The following is a 15,806-nucleotide window of genomic DNA, read 5'->3' as shown; positions in this document are numbered from 1 at the left end:
TAGGTCGCCCCCAGCCCCGCCCTGCCCTTCCCCCCACCCCTCCGTACCTGCTGCCCCCCCACCCCAGGGCCGGGCAACGGCCCCTCCCTCACTTTAAGCCCCGCCCCCTCCCACTCGAGGCCACGCCCCCCGCTGACCTGCCCCCCCCCCCCCCCCTCCCCCTCCCGTGCTGACCTGCCCTCCCCCCCCCCCCCTCCGCCCTCTCGCCGCCGTGCAAATCTCGCGAGACGCCGCGCGCTTTCACCAGTGTGTGTGCACCAATCGATCCGATCCGGGCCGGGCCGGGCCGAACGCCGTGGGAGGGGGAGGGGTGGGAGGGGGAGCACCGGCCCCGCACCTGCCCGCACCGCGCCGCCCCCGCCGAGCGAAGGGTCTCCGCCGCCACCCCCCCCCCCCCCACCAAACCCCGACCCCCCACCTGCCCGGGCGCCGCACCCGCCGAGCCCTCCCTCGGGCCTTTGTCCTGCCGCGAGGCCTCGCCACCTCCGCCGGCCTTCGCGTGCCGCGCTCGGGCGAGGCTTCTACGCGAGGCCGGGGATCCGCGGCCTGCTCCATCCCCGCTCCGGTCCCCTCCCCGCCCCGCAGCGCACCGAGGGGCTCGTCCCCATCTTCCGCCCCTACTTTCCATCCCCCCCCCTACCCCCACCCTCCCCCACCCTGTGCCGCCGCTCCCTTCCCCTCCGCCCTTCTCCTCCGGGCGCCCGCAGCGGCGGCGGCTCACGAGAGGCCGCGGAGCCGCCCCTGGCCTCCCCCTCCCGCCCGTGCCGCCGCTGCCGCCGCCGCAGCAGGTTCCCTCCCTCCCTCCTCCTTCTCCTCCTCCTCCTCCTCCTGCCCCCGGCGGCGGCGGGATCCGAGCGGTGCCCGGGGAGCGCCGGGCCCGGGCGGGAGGGGAGAGGAACGGCGGGGCGGCGGCACGAGCAGCAGCGCCAGGTGAGAGAGCCCGGGGGGCGGCGGGGATCCCCCCCTTCTTCCCTCCCTTCCCTGGGCCGTGGGGGCGGAGGGGGCGGCGGGCTGCGACCCCCGGGGGCGGGCGGGCGGGGTGGCGATGGAGCGCTGCCCGCTGTTGGCCGCGGCGGGGCCGGGCCGGGGTCAGGCGGAAGGGCCGCGGCCTGTGCGTGCCCCGAGGCGGCGGAGCGAGGCCTGGGCCGCGGGTGCTCGGCTCAACGCGAGGCCCTGCGGGCTCCGGTGGAGTGTTGGGGGGGGTTAAGACCGAGGACGGCCCGGCCTCAGCCCGGGGAAGCGCGGGGGCCGCGGTGAGGAGGTGAAGGGGTGGGCACGGCCTTTGGATCCCCGGCCTGGGAGTGAGGCAGTGACGGGAGGAGGCAGGCCGAGGCGGTGCAGCGGCTGGCGGCGGGGCAGGCTGCTCCTCACCCGCTGCTCGCCCAACGCGTGCCCGTGTTTGGAGAGAGGGGGGCAGCGCGTCGCCCCTCGGAGCCGTCGGGAGGAGGGCAGGGAGGGAATGCCGTGTGCTGCCGGCAGGGATGGATGGGTGGATGGGGGGGGGGCATTCCCCAGGCCCCAATGGGCAGAGGGGCTCCGGGGAGGGGGCAGTTTGGTGTGGCCCCTTTCCCAGCCCGGCATCCCCGTGGTTCCCTCCCTATAAAGGGGGGACAGAGTTCCGAGCACTATAACACCTTCGCCTTCAGGGCTTGCCTGTCATTTTCCTCGGTGCAGAGATTTCCTGTTTTGAAAACTAGGCTGGTAGCTTTGTTGGAGCAAATAGTAGAAATGGGGTTCTGCGGTGACCGCGTTTGGTTGTTGAGGCTTGCTGCTGGATGGGGAGAGCACTTGTGAATGCCCCTGGATTGATTCACTGAGCCCTCTGTAACTTAGAGCCGCAGCATTTGGAGGAAACAGCAGGGACAAAATGGACAGTTAATAAAAGGAACAACTGTATGCTGCCTGATCTAGAGGGCACTTGCTGCCCTTCAGGAACTTTCCTCCTCACATACACTCTTTATACAGCAAATCTTCTGTCTTTTTTTTTTCCCCTTACCTTCGTCTGGCAAATGAAACTGGAACAGACATTTCTGGAAATGACGGACTCGATTGGTGCATTTGGGAAGATGCGATTCGCAGTTCAAATGAACATTGAAATTCGTCCCATTTTTCTTTCATAGTTCAGTATCTGCATTTTACGTTTTATGCTTTTTTTTTCTTCCACCTCTTTACGCAGCCGTGCTCGTTTGGTTGGCTGTTTCTGAACCCTTCAAGTGATGGCATCCATTGCATCAGATTGCCGAGAGGTACCCCAGGTTATATGCAGCGTGTAGGTGCAGCTGGGGGTATCCGATACTTTATAATGGATAGAAGCATCCATTATTTTCCCCTGACAATCCCTTTCTGAGCTTAGAAGAACCAGAGCTGTTGTCAGTGAAATGTGGAGTTTTGGGAGACCTTATATTTTAGGGCTTGGCCAAAAATAAATTCTAGGATGAGGATCTTTGCTTTTTTTTCTCCTAGTCATGCAGTATGGATGGGAAGCTGTGAAGCCTTTAGTCATAACGCTCTGGTCCTGTGTTTTCCTTTTAATAAAGCATCCAGTGGGAGAATGTGACATAATTGGTTTCTTGGATTAAGAGATCTTGAAATGGCTGGTGCTACAGACAGATGAACCTCTCCATCAGGGCTGTGGTTTACATACAGTAATATGGTGACAAAATCACGTAGTTATTGCATGGTAATCTCATATTTCTCTTGCAAGAAAATGCTCTCTACGTGGTTATGCTTCAAAACAGGCAATTTTGAGTCATGTCAGTGGCACAGAATCTTAAATCTTTCCTTTCCTTGCATTGCATAATCTGAACGTTATTCTCCCACAGCAGCAGAAATGATGGAAGAATTGCATAGCCTGGACCCACGAAGGCAGGAACTACTGGAGGCCAGGTTCACCGGCGTTGGTGTTGCTAAGGTGAGTGCAGATACCTTCAGTGAAAGGCATGACATCCTGCACCGCATTCTTTTATTTTCCCCTTCCCTCCCTTGCTAATTTTGCTTTGCTAGCAGGATGTGTTTGTATCCCTAGTTCTGTTTTGACTGCTGATATGCCTGAAGTATGTTGAAGAGGAATGAAAATGGGATCTCTATGAGCAGTTGCACTGTTCTATGGAAGATTTGGGGTTCCAAGTTCTCAGGAGTTGCTCCATCTTAAGGCAGCTTGCACTCCGCTGACACCTTTGTCTTTGGGAATCTTACCCCTCTCTTCCTTTCTCCAAGTCTGCATTTGGGAATTGGATTTGGCCCCTTGTTAGATACGGTTTCAATCTGATTGTGTTTAATACAGCATATAACCGGGCTGAATATTTTCAGGAATTTATTCATGCAGTTCTTTGTGGGTACAACGTGTTGAAATTGCCTACTTACTTGGTTGCATGAAACACACCCAAAAGTACTTGAAGGTAACCTTTCCCCTATCAGTGATCCACAACCTGCTGGTAAATCCCATCTTTGTCCTCATGTACAACTTCAAAACCACCCAGTAGCTGATTTTCTTGAGCGAGACACCTAACAACAACACTGTGTGGCTGCTAGATATGCTAGCATTAAGTTAGTACTTCTCCAGATGTTGTTGGTAGTGCTAAATTGATTTCCTCTCTGAGCAATGAAATGGTGGCAGAACTCATTTTAAACTAGGTCAGTGATAAGGAGTTTATTTTTCGTGAAGATGCTGAGTTTTGAATGAAGGGAAAGGTGGAAAGTAAAACACCATCTTTGCTATGGAATTTTTGGAAGCCTCTTCGCATTGTTTTGGAAAGAAACTTTGTAGATTTGCATTAGAAAAACTGATAGTAAATCAGAGCTTTAAATTGGTTTAGTTTGAGTACATACTTTTCTTTATGTACTTCAGCCAGGACTCAGACATGGTTAAGTCTTGGAAGAGAGCACCAAGAGGTAAAAGATCCAGTTCTGAAGCAAAGTAGTGAGGGCGATTAACACTAAAGTCATTAAGGAGTAACTCTTTCAGTTACTGAAGTAGGAGTGTGGGCTTTTTTGATCTTTTTCCCACTGTTAAGACTTGTAATCTCAGGGCTTTTACTGGTTTATGCTCTGTAATGTAGTTATGATCCTGAAAGATGTTTTATGCAGCGTTACGACTTTCTACGTACTTTCTCATCTGTTTTTGCTTCTTCCTCCCAGCGTGGGTAGAGTACAAATAAAGTCAAACAACTTTCTTAAGACTTAAAACCGTAGAGACTGCCTTTGTTTAAAAGAGTGCCAACATACTCAGTGCTCTTGAAAAACGTTAGGAGCTGCTCCTTTTAAAGGAATAACCTTTAAAGGATGTCGAAAAGCAAGTCTGAATTGTTTTCTATGTGTCTAGCCTAGAAACTTTGTACAGGTGGATATTAAACAATCATGTTGTTACTAAAACGTGTCCAAGTGATGAGTCCTCATTTCTTGGAGAGCACGTTTTGAGCAAAGCTCTACACTGAGTTTTGTTTTTCCCTGTTATTGTGCAGTATTACCTTGTGTTGGTCAGTAAACTGTTAAAAGTGCATTACACGTTATATATTGATATACTTGCTAATATGCAATAGATCAGCCAACCTTTGATATGAATTAGCATGACTCTACTATGTTGCAGCAAGTCTTGGTTGCAATATTAATCTCAGATACTACGTTCCCTCCCAGGTTGGTGCTTCAAATTCCCTCCCCACCCCCCCAAGTCTCCGTCCGTCATGCTCCGCACTGGCATTGGTAGGTCACTGTCTTCAAGGGAATGTGTTGGGAAAGCTGTGATACAATTTGTGTGATTCAACTAAGATTTCTAGCTCTCTCCAATTAAATGTTTAAGGAAAGCTACCTAGAGTAAATTAGTGCCATCTAGTGGGACTGGGACTGGCACATCCTCCTGGGATAGAGGTATTCTGTTGCTGTTTATTGCATAAAAGGAAGAAATGTCTTCTCAGATGCTCTCCTATTGGGTGAATGCAGCAGGCAGTTACAGCTCTGAGCTTCCTGCCTTCCATTGGCCTGTTGTGCCGCTCAGTGTGTGCTCAGTTCCATTTCTTTAATGTTGAGAAATACAGGGTATGTTTTGAGCCTGCATAAAACTGACGTGCTAGTTGGCGTCTTTAACGTAACTGCAGCATTAAAGCCTATTTTTCCTCCATGTTTGCAAGCAAAGAATATCTGCGCTTAATTCTAAGAACGAATAGAAGTAAGCTGATCAGGAATAAGTTTTTGATCCAGAAACTAGGGGAAAAAAAATGCTTCTAGCCATCAGGGTCATGGGATTCTGTGAGTGCCTTCCAGTAACAGTAGTAGAGCACAGAAATCCTAAACTGCTTTGGAAGCAGCTGTGTGCTGTCACCTCCCATGTTGGCTGAAGGCACAACCCAATGGCTGAGGTCGTTTGCAGTCCTAAATGCCTCAAAATTCTGTTGCAAGACTGTGATGCATTTTCTTAGTAGTTGGAGAATGTACTTCTCTAGAAGCTTGGAGTTAACATGTGGAATTTATGAGCCAAGGATGTTTCTAGGCAACTGTTATAGTCCTTGTGGTGCATCCGGGTCACTAGATAGCTTCAGAAAGTCGGCGATGCTTTAGATATGTATTCTTGCCATATGGTCAAGTGCCATTCTCCCCCAGATTCACAGAGTAAGTCCTTGAATTAACATGTGACTGTCTGACATCCACAAGAATTCTTGTTTATCAGGCTCTAGTTTGTGTTTACATGTATAAGGGGTTTTTAAGCATGTTCACCTGAGATGTTATTCTGGCTAGTCATCTTGGGTGTCTTCCTTGGGTCGTGAGGTCCAAAAGGCAAAAAGTAGCGTGTTTCTAGAGATGGCGTTGTTCAGCTTTATCTATTAAGGTACGTGGGCTAGCTCCCAAGGATGGGTATCATTATCAGAGACTTCTGCTGGGTGAGGGTTGGAATAGGTAGATGTGATGGGTGAATTCATGTGCTTGTGCATAGTTTGCTTCAGGCTTAGCCAAGCTGTATCACCTCTACATTGTTGGTATTTGCTACAGGTTGATGGTTAAGTGGTCTTCAAACTAAGCTGCATGCACCACTTTGCTGTAGTTAACACAGAAAGGCTTCAGTGTTACTAGAGGGTGACTGGGTCTGTTTTTGTGTGAGGTGACTGAAGAAGCATTGGTCTTGGTGGCAGCTACTGCTCCCTTTCCTCTCGCTTTGAGGTATCACAAAGAGGAAAATAACCTGAAGAGTGTCACTGACGTTGCAGAACATCTGCCTCCAAAAAGAGAATAGCTCATAAAAAAGAACGGCTTTCTTTTTTTTGTAGTTTTTTTTTACCTTTTCTCTGATGCTGGACAATAGAAAGTCTTGATCAGTCCAATAACTGCCACTTGTGTAGTCTGCTTAGCAATGTTTTTAGCAACAAAAGTTACCAAGTTGAGAATTAATGCACGAACGTAATTGTTTTCTTTGGAGGGAAGCAGAGCTGCACAGTGGCAGTCCCTGACAGGTGTCACATGCCACCAGAGGAACTAATTAATAAGAGTTTTGAACCTTAGAAATACGTTTCTCAGCTACTGCAGAAAGTGCCAGGACTTTATGCCAGATAGCTGAAAACTGTTTGGATGCTTCTTTGGGCAGCATTCCTTATTTCGAATGTGTTGTCTAGCTGCTAGAGTTCAGAAACAGTTATCAGATTTCAGTTCAGCTCCTGCCCTTGACTTGGCGTTCAGGTTGAGTTGTGTGACGTTTCTATCCAACGTGCTGTCAGTAAAATAATCATCTTCTTTTTATTTTCTGAGGGAGCTCTTGAGACGTAATGGGACTCAAGCAGATCCTGTTAGAATTTTGTTTACCTATCGCATATGAGGGAGGGCAACTGGGCACGGCTGATGGTAGCTTAACTTGTCATGGCAAAAAGAAACACCTGCAGCATATAGGTGATATGGGGACTTCATTATTGACCAATAGTGTTGGTTAACATTGAGCTTTCCTAGAAGCAGGCTTTAATTCTCACACTTCAGAGATCCTTGAAAGAAGACGGAAATGTTTCTCAAACCTGGCTTGTAGAGCAGCCCATGGATTAGTGTGACTGGAAAAGCATTTCTCTTTTTGTGTAAGGCTGTGTGGAGTCAGCAGTAACTTCTAGTGGCACAAAAGACTGACTTTCTCCCTTTGAAATCTCTTGATTTGCTGCAGAATTCAGAATAATTTGGGCTGCATTGGCCTGAGGTAGTGAAGCAGATCTCCGCCACTGAGTTAGCAAGAGAGTTTTGCAACGCGTGTAACTCCACATGTGAGACTCCAGCTAGGCAGCTTGGATTCCTAGAGCTCTCTTCCAGTATGAGGAGTTGCAGAACACAAAATGGAGGCTGCCCAACGGAAGAGGTGCGGACAAGCTTGGAGCATCGTGTCTGGGAGCTTGGAGAGGCTGGGGAGATGCACGAGTCATGCGAGGCAGTATGTAGGCTTGAACAGGAGGTAGGTAAGGGCCTGAGTCAGACTAACTTTGTTACAGGAGGTGCAATGGGATCTATTATCAAGCCGAGTTGTTTCTATTGAAACTTCAACCATTGTGCCTCATTTGTGGCATTCCCAGGGCTCTTGCAAAGGGAGAAATGACTAACTGAGTAGCTTGTGTAAGTGGACAGGTTTTTAATTCTCGCCTTTGAGTGGGAGTCTTGAAAGGGCCTGCTGCTCCTGCATCCAGTTCTTAACATGGAGGTTTTATTGTGCATAGGTAGGCCACTTAGAGCAGTTGAAAGGTGAATCACAAGGGAAAAGAGCATGCCAGCTTATCTCAGAAAAATTCCTCACGGAGGAGGAAGTGCGTGCTGTTCTTACGCTTGTCACTTGGGTACACACCGTAGGAACTATGAGCTTCTTTCAGATGACCCATGTGTTTCAAATGTTTGCTGAGCCTCATTGCCATTTCCCTTGATGGGGTATAGTGGGTGAGTGGGCTGAAAGTGAGGGCTGAGAAGTGCGGTGTTATCCCAAGGCAGACTGCTGGAAAAGCCTGATGCCACTGCAAGTGGCTCAAGAAACAAAATTCATAAGCTCTTCCAATGTGAACTTTTGCAAGTTTATTCTCTCCCGCTGCTTCCCAAGCTGTATCCTGGTGTTCCTGTACTTTGCCATTGCTTGCTTACTTCTTCCCAAAATTCGGGTTCATTCCTTTAATTCTTTTTGTGTCATGACCGCTTAAAATGGTACGCTAAATTAAGTACTGAACATTTATCTGATGTCAGATGCTGAGTTAAATATAAACAGCCAGGAGTGATAAAACATAAAGGTTTTCTTAGTATGCACACGCGCTCCCTCAGTGTTAACTGAAGGGCAGACACTCAGATGTATAGCTTCTCATATCCGGGGCCTAAACCTGTTGCTTTAGGGAGCTGATAGCATGAGGTTGTATGTAAAAGTGGTTGTGTAGCTGGCATGAAAAATGTCATCTTCCTCTTGTATAACTAGGAGAGAAGAGCAGTAGCAGTGAGGCTGAGGCCGTACTCCTTAAGCATCCTGGGTACTGCATCTTCATTGCTTCAAGTGCAACACGTTCTGTGGTATCCAGACTATAAAAGCACAGGGTGCTCATTAGAACAAGTTGTTTTTTCTTACTAAGTTTGACGTGAACATGATGCTTTAGCTCCTTGCCTGTAAGATGGGCCTGATGCTTTGCTGTAAAAGAAATAGAAGCTGGAGGCCTATTTGAAGGCCTTCAAGGGAAGCAAGAGCTCATTTGGTGGAATTAGGTCAAAAATCGTCTCCAAAGGGTCTTGCATTTGTTCACATATTCAATAAACATGGCAGTGAACTTGTAGATACTTACAAACCTCTCACAAACTTTGCTTTCCTGATTCTGTAACAAAGTACCAAGTTCCTTTTCACCATTTTTGTTTCTTGATTGAATTCAATTTTGTGATGTTGTCAGTGTAGTTTCTAAGGAACTTTCTGCAGTAATGGGAGAATCTGTAATCAGAATGGAATTGCTCTTTTGTTGATGGCAGGAAAGTGTTTCATTCTACCTCCTCTAGAACAGTAGATTGCACACGTGGAATAGTACAGATAGCTGTCTTCTGGAGGGGGAAAAACATTAGAGATGAGGTATTTTGTGAGGCTGCTTGTGTTCCAGATCTTAATATTACACTGCAAGGGAGGATAGTGATAGGACAAGGAGGAATGTTTTCAAACTGAGATAGGGGAGGTTTAACTTGGATATTAGGAGGAAGTTTTTCACCCAGAGGCTGGTGATGCACTGAACAGGTTGCCCAAGGAGGCTGTGGATGCCCCATCCCTGCAGGCATTCCAGGCCAGGCTGGATGTGGCTCTGGGCAGCCTGGGCTGCTGGTTGGCAACCCTGCACATAGCAGGGGGTTGGAACTGGATGAGCATTGTGGGCCTTTCAACCCAGGCCGTTTTGTGATTCTATGATTGCATGAGTTTAAACCTGGATTTCTAAAAAAATCTTAGGATTGTTTCTAACTACCGATGGCTTCATCAGCTTATTATTACAGGTTACAGTGCAGTGCAGCTTGGCCCCATGGAGAGCATCCATTCAACTGCAGTGTTCCTGAAAAGCTCAAATGTGGCATTTCAGGAGCAGCTGTTCTTGTCATTTGCTATCCATGTGCAAAATGGAGGCAAGGAAATTGAAGCAAATGCGGGAGCAACTTTCACTTTCATCTGCATGATGTCAGAGCCCCAACCTGTCCATATGAGACCAGCAAGTGCTAATTGGCTGAGATGCTTCTGTGTCTAATCAAGCTTTCACACTCGCACAGAAGGTTGACATCTCGGCTGTGCTGCTGAGCTTTGATTTCATGAGAGAGAGAGTGAAGAGTTGTAGAGGGACAGCATTTGTGTAGCTTGTAAACAATCTTTTTACATGGGTGAGAAGGTTAACTTTCTGTCACATTTGCCATAAGATGTTATGCTTATTATGTGAGGGCTTCACATAGATGTGGTTAAGGTTAGTGTTGGCACTTCTGTGAAGTCCTGTTGGCTAAGAAATAAATGGCCAGGACAACCAAGAGTTCTAACAGTAAGATTTGTGCCCCGTCATAGCGGGGATAATCAGGGATGGGGCAGTGTGGAAAGCTTGGTTGTTAGTACAGGACACAATGAAACGTTAAGCCTTGTATCACTGAGGGCATAAAGTGAAATGTGTGTGTGCTAATTGTAATGTCTTGAGTTAATTGGACAATGAGTTGAAGGGAGTAGGTTCCTATACATCTTACTGTGCGGGACTTTGTTAGCAGGAGGTTGGGCTAGATGATCTCCAGGGGCCCCCATCCAACCCTCTTAAATATCATCTGCCATGTTCTTAAGTAATTTGATTCTGAACAAAATTCCTGATGTAGCTTCTGGAGTTGTTTGAGTGTAGATTGTTTGAGTGGTTTGCTTGTTTTTTTTATTATTTCTATTCTTTTATTTTTGCCTTGAAGCAACTAAGTGTGTCCTTTAAGGAGAAGCAGATTTACTAGTTAACATTCACAGTGTCACACAGAAGGTAAACAGAACTGCTGCTTTGTGTGGATGCCTGCTTGGAAAAGGGATTAGTAATAGCTAGGTTGTATCACCAGCTTCGTTGTATGGAGATTGTCTTTCTTATAAGTGGGGAAGAGAGAACTGCTACCCTCAAAAGTAATCTATTATGAGATCCTTCCGTGGTGCTCAGGCTTCTGAGCTAACCCTCCCCTAAGTCTTCTGTTCAAGCATGTAATGAGAAGCGGTTTTGCCTTGAGGAAGGGTTGGTTGGTGGGAAGTGCTTACTGCAAAAATAAGAATGCCAAAATAGAATGAATCTTGGGGAAAAGATGCTCACAAGTTATTAATGGAGAGATGGCTTTATCGTGTCATTCTTCCTGTTAATGCATTCCATCGGTAATTGTGGATTTTGTCTTTGTCAAATTTGTCTACATGTCTTGAGTTCGGGCTGTGGGAGGACACTTTTGTGTCAGAGCATTAGGCTAAAACAGTGACTTTGCATGATTCACTTTTCTTTCTTTCTTAAAAACAATTTTGAAGGTGTTTTTTTAGAAAATAATATTCCAAAATGCTTGGATACCTAAAGCTGTAGGTGTGTATCCAGCAGAGCCTGCAGAGATGCAATCAGACTCTTGTAGGTAACTGGATACTGTTTTGATAAAGCTATTCCAGCCTCTTGGGTTTGTGCTTTAGCTTGGTGGGAGCAACTGCTCTTATGGCAGTTCAGCTGTGGGCCCATAAAATAGCCCGGTGAGAGGGATTGTCGTGTGGGTGACAGTTTTACTGCTGTTAACACAACTTGTTCACTTTCTTAGTGGGGGAAAAAAATATACATTAAAAAAAGTTAAAGAAAAAATGGTGCTGCTGCCGGCATCTGATAGCAGGAATGGATGCCTTGCCTCTAAAGTTGTAGCCAAGGCCAAGCAGATACTTGCCTAAAGACCCGTGCTTTAAACTAATGATGCTCAGCAGATCAAAAGTTTTGTTTCTCAAGCTGGTTAGCTGTTTTAGACCTTTGTGAATACTGCCTTGAACGCCTTGTGACTGTGGTTAAATAGGAATTAAACGGACACAGAAATAGACATAATTGCAAAGGCCTAATCAGAACACTGAGAAAAAGCTGCCTGGCATCAGTTTTGCTTCTTGTGGCTTGTGGAGATTTTTAGTGCACTACCGTGTGTAGATATTTGACCCACGTTGCTGTTGTATCCACGTGGCTTAGTGCAGCATAGTTTGCCCAGAGATGCAATGTGTGATAGAGTGCATCTGCCTTGTAGGGAAATTTTCTAACTATATTTGCTTGTTTTCCACTAGGGTCCATTAAATAGCGAGTCTTCCAACCAGAGCTTATGCAGCGTGGGTTCTCTCAGTGATAAAGAACTGGAGGTAAGCGGGCACAAACCCTAACAGTAATCCAGTTAAACACGATTGGATTGAAAGTGTAGAAGGAATTTTATGGGAGTGAGCGCAGCCTTCGGACTGTGCTGTGAAACAGCCCTTCTTGAAGCTTCCCAACTGCAACAGACAAATTTTACCCAACCCCCAAAAAAACACAGTATTCATAAAACTCAGCTTATGAAATTGTTTTCAGCTGCATTGTGATTTGTTTGTGGGTTTTGGATAAAGTTTTGGCCAAACGAAAAGCCGGAGAGCATTAATGGAAAAGTTTGCCTTACCTATCAAAAATGTGGATTTGCAGAAATCTCTACAAAGCTGAGTGTTCTCATGAACCGCTCTGTAGAATTGTGGGGAGGTGAAAATTGATCCTTTGTCCCCATTTAAACTCGCTGCTTTAGTGGCGGCTATTTCTAAACGCTCACTAAAGCAGCAGTGAAATGAATTGCAGAGTTAATTTTTTCTCTTGTTGTTTTAAAATCGCATTTTCGTATAACAGTGTCTCAAATTAAAGGCCATTTTCTTATGGCTTTAAAGAGCTTTCCACCCAATTACCAGGTAAGTTGTGGGCCATATTTCCTTCTATTATGAGGCAGCACTGGTGAAGCTAAGTCTTTCAAGAACAAAGTATCTGTACAAGTACAGCTAAGAGTGAAAGATGGAGCATTAAGTCTTATTTTACTTGATTTTTGATCAGCCTGTGTGAAGTGATTTAAATTGACCAAGCTTACATAATCATATCTTCCATTCCTGGCTTTTCAGTCTATAAAAGATAATGTTGTGTGTAATTTTGGTTATATAAATGTACTTGAGTGGAAAAACAACTGAAACTGACTCTCATTAATATGCCTAGAATTCCACGGAGGCTGTAATGTGGAGCTTGTGTTGTTACAGTCACTCCAACATGAGTTGCTCTTCGCTCAGCGTTGAGGAGGCTTTTTCATTCACTTGTACGCATGCAGGAGCTGGTGCAGCAAATCTCTCGATTGTTATGGGGTTTTTTAGCCTCTCACTTTTAAAAAGTGCTTTGCAGTCACAGTGGCCACCTCTGTCTTAACAACGCTTCCATCATTTTACCAAGATAACACGTCAACAATGGCCCAGTTGGTGATGTGGGACCATAGGTGTCCAGCATCCACTGGGGATGCATCCAGGTTTGGGTTCTGGCTGTGTCAGCTTTATCCTTTTCATTCTGTTAAAGTAGGTAGATTGATTTCTGTGCTTACTGTGAGCAAGTCTTTTGGCAGAGGTCTTAAACAGGGTACTTTGGACTTTGGTTTCCAAAGAGCACAAAGCTTAGGTTTACCACAAACTTTCTGCCCAAGCCTTTCCCTCCCCCAGTGTTGTTTTGCACGCTGTGGGTTTCCTCCTGCCCCTGGGCTACAGTTTTGCAGTGACTGAAGCTATTGCAAAGCCTGTAACTTGAAAATCGTTTGGGACCCTTTAGGATAGATAAGAGATTCTTTTTTTTAATGTGACACAGTGATGGAAATGACGAGATATCTTTCTTTCCAGCAGCCTCGGTGAGCTGCTTCCAGTGCTGTGCTTCCTCATGATCACAGCAGGGTTGGAAACATAAGTGACACCGGTAACACAGAATACACCATGTTAGGGTCCCTTCTGTTCATCTTAATGAGAAGAGATGCAAAACAAACCGAATCCTGATGAAGTGCTGCACCTGTGGCAGCTTTCTGCCATCTCAGGGAACTCTGCCTTTGTTTGTGCAAGGTTGCAGATGTGCACCGACGGATGGCATAGTTGTGACAGCCATGTGCAAGCAGCTTCAAGGAGGTGAACTGTCCTGTTCTTAGCCACACTACACCCCTTGTGCCAGGTCTGCAGTCACCCTGAAATGGTTTACACAGATTGTTTTATTTTTAAGTGAAATTATTCTAACTGTGAGGCTGACATATTGCAGCTAAAACAGTAGAGGAGGGGGGAGGAAATTAACCTAATTTCTAACCGTGTTCTGTCCATGTTGCAGTGCTTATATCCAAAGGTAGCAGCTCTTTGGGAGCTATTGTTTCTTTAAGTACCGGCAGTAGAAGCAAAATGCACCAGAGAAATGAAACGGCCACTGGGGATGTGGAGCGAATTATTGTGTTATGGCATTTTCTTTAAACTTTGGAATAACTGCAGAAATGTTAATTTTGAAGTATTGTTTAACAGACTCCTGAGAAAAAACAGAATGACCAGCGGAATAGAAAAAGGAAAGCAGAAGCATATGAGACCAGTCAAGGTAATCCATTCTCCTGACCCAGCTGCAGGATTTCTGAATGGTTGGTAATTTGTGTACGTTTTGCACAGTCAGTGTCTTAGGAAACTAATGGCTCTTCTCAAGGGTGTGTCAGGCAGCTTGTTATGAACAGCTCCGTGATGGTGTAGTTCTCTTCTGGGAGCCTTCTTGTCCTTATTGGCAGGAAAACGCTCATCTTCAGCTTATTTGCCCAAATGATTAGATTTTTTGGGACAGACTGCCCAAAGGCTTAATATGGCATCTCTGCAGTGTCGTTCTGGTCCCATGTCACTACGTATACCGCAGCCAGGCTTCAAAATACAGGATGTACTCTCTCTTGCCTATTTGAGACGTATGCCTGCTTTGTTAAAGGAGGTTCTCACCATAACAAATAGGGAACAAACTGTACTTGGGTATAAAGCAGGCAGTGCTGACTCAAAGTACTGAGAAGAACCAGAGTGTTTCAGTCCAAGTTCAGATTTCCTTTGGGGCATGGGGGCAGATTTCAGTTCCTTTTATTCTTCAAAAGAAAGGACTGAGGATTGTGTTGACAAAATGGCTTTGATAGTACTACAGTGAGAGAGAAGGGCTAATTTTTTAATGGGGTGCTATTAAGCCACTGCTAGTTATCTCTCTAACTTTTACAGGGATGCTTGTGAGAAATCTAATGTGCAGTAATTTATGTGAAGGTGATGGAGTAAAGTAGAGGTAAAAGTACCCTTTGCTCTGCCCTCATCTTGAAGGAAAGTTTGGAGAACTGTGGAATGTCCAATGAGGTTTCGTGTTTTCTAAGTCCTTCAGCAAGTACAAATGATGTTTGATTAGATTTGACGTGTTTGGAATTGAGAGTTAATTGAATTGTCAACTCTAAACCCTCCCAACAACCACACAGAGCTGTAACCCTGGGGCAGTCTTTTGTTCTTTAGAAGCTTCTGTTATGGTCGGTGTTGCACCTAAAGAAGTACAGGGAAAGTGTTGAAGCATAGGAGTAGTTTTCAGAAAACTACTTCCTAAGTTCTGTGCTTAATGTGTATATATGTGAACTCTTTGATATTTGTTCTTTGTTTTTCCTTTTAGGAAAAGGCACTCCTAGGGGACATAAAATTAGTGACTATTTTGAGGTAAGTATCTTTGCGTAGATTCAGAGATCTGATTGAATTCACGTTATGCATAATCTGCAGATGGAGGTCTGTGATGTGACCGCTGTTACTGATCATATTAAGTAATGGCTTGGAGTCGTTGATTGATGATGTGAACCTGATACATCCAACCGTGGTTGGGTAGAGGCTGGGAGATATTTTGGAAGCTGGTTTTTAAATTAATTTCTCTCTGAACAGTGGATAAAACAGTTTTGCTTTTTATTTTAAAGAGCAGTCATGTAAATGCAGGCCTGGCACCTGGATCTTGGATGAGGATATTTGAGCTCTTAGTATGCAAACCTACTTTAATACAGGTCCTGTGCAGTGAAATCTACCTGCCGCCTTCCCCAACCCCCCAAGAAGTTTATTCTTTATTTTACTCATTAACTTGGAATCAGAAATCAACTGCTTATTGGTGCTCATTTCTTACCTTGTTTAAGTTTTTGATAAGTCAGGTGCATTGGAGGTTGGTGGCACTACCTATGACAGAGGTTGGAACTTGATGGTCCTCGGGATCCCTTCCAACCCAAGTCATTCAGTGATTCTATGATAGTGCAATGCAGGAACAATTCCTGCACCAGCTAGACCAGTTGCCCAGCTGCTTACCTATCTCATCTTC

The 15,806-nt window shown here is 46.0% G+C and overlaps 1 protein-coding gene across 6 annotated transcripts in view; it reads left to right on the top strand.

The window, feature by feature from the left end:
* The first annotated feature begins 648 nt into the window (after positions 1–648).
* TLK2 (tousled like kinase 2) overlaps positions 649–15,806 on the top strand; it is a 42,985-nt gene continuing 27,827 nt past the window's right edge. For 2 of the 6 annotated variants that reach the window (XM_072356523.1, XM_072356522.1), the window contains exons 1-6: positions 649–930; positions 2,823–2,911; positions 4,633–4,698; positions 11,732–11,803; positions 13,982–14,051; positions 15,126–15,169. In XM_072356523.1, the coding sequence (XP_072212624.1) occupies positions 2,831–2,911; positions 4,633–4,698; positions 11,732–11,803; positions 13,982–14,051; positions 15,126–15,169 (333 nt within the window). In that variant the 5' untranslated portion in view covers positions 649–930; positions 2,823–2,830. The remainder of the gene's footprint in view (positions 931–2,822; positions 2,912–4,632; positions 4,699–11,731; positions 11,804–13,981; positions 14,052–15,125; positions 15,170–15,806) is intronic. The other 4 variants (XM_072356519.1, XM_072356518.1, XM_072356521.1 and 1 more) reach the window with 4 other exon arrangements.

The sequence above is a fragment of the Excalfactoria chinensis genome, chromosome 24 (assembly GCF_039878825.1).
Source record: "Excalfactoria chinensis isolate bCotChi1 chromosome 24, bCotChi1.hap2, whole genome shotgun sequence".
NCBI classification, from domain to species: domain Eukaryota; kingdom Metazoa; phylum Chordata; class Aves; order Galliformes; family Phasianidae; genus Excalfactoria; species Excalfactoria chinensis.
This window is presented reverse-complemented; position numbering and strand designations above follow the sequence as displayed.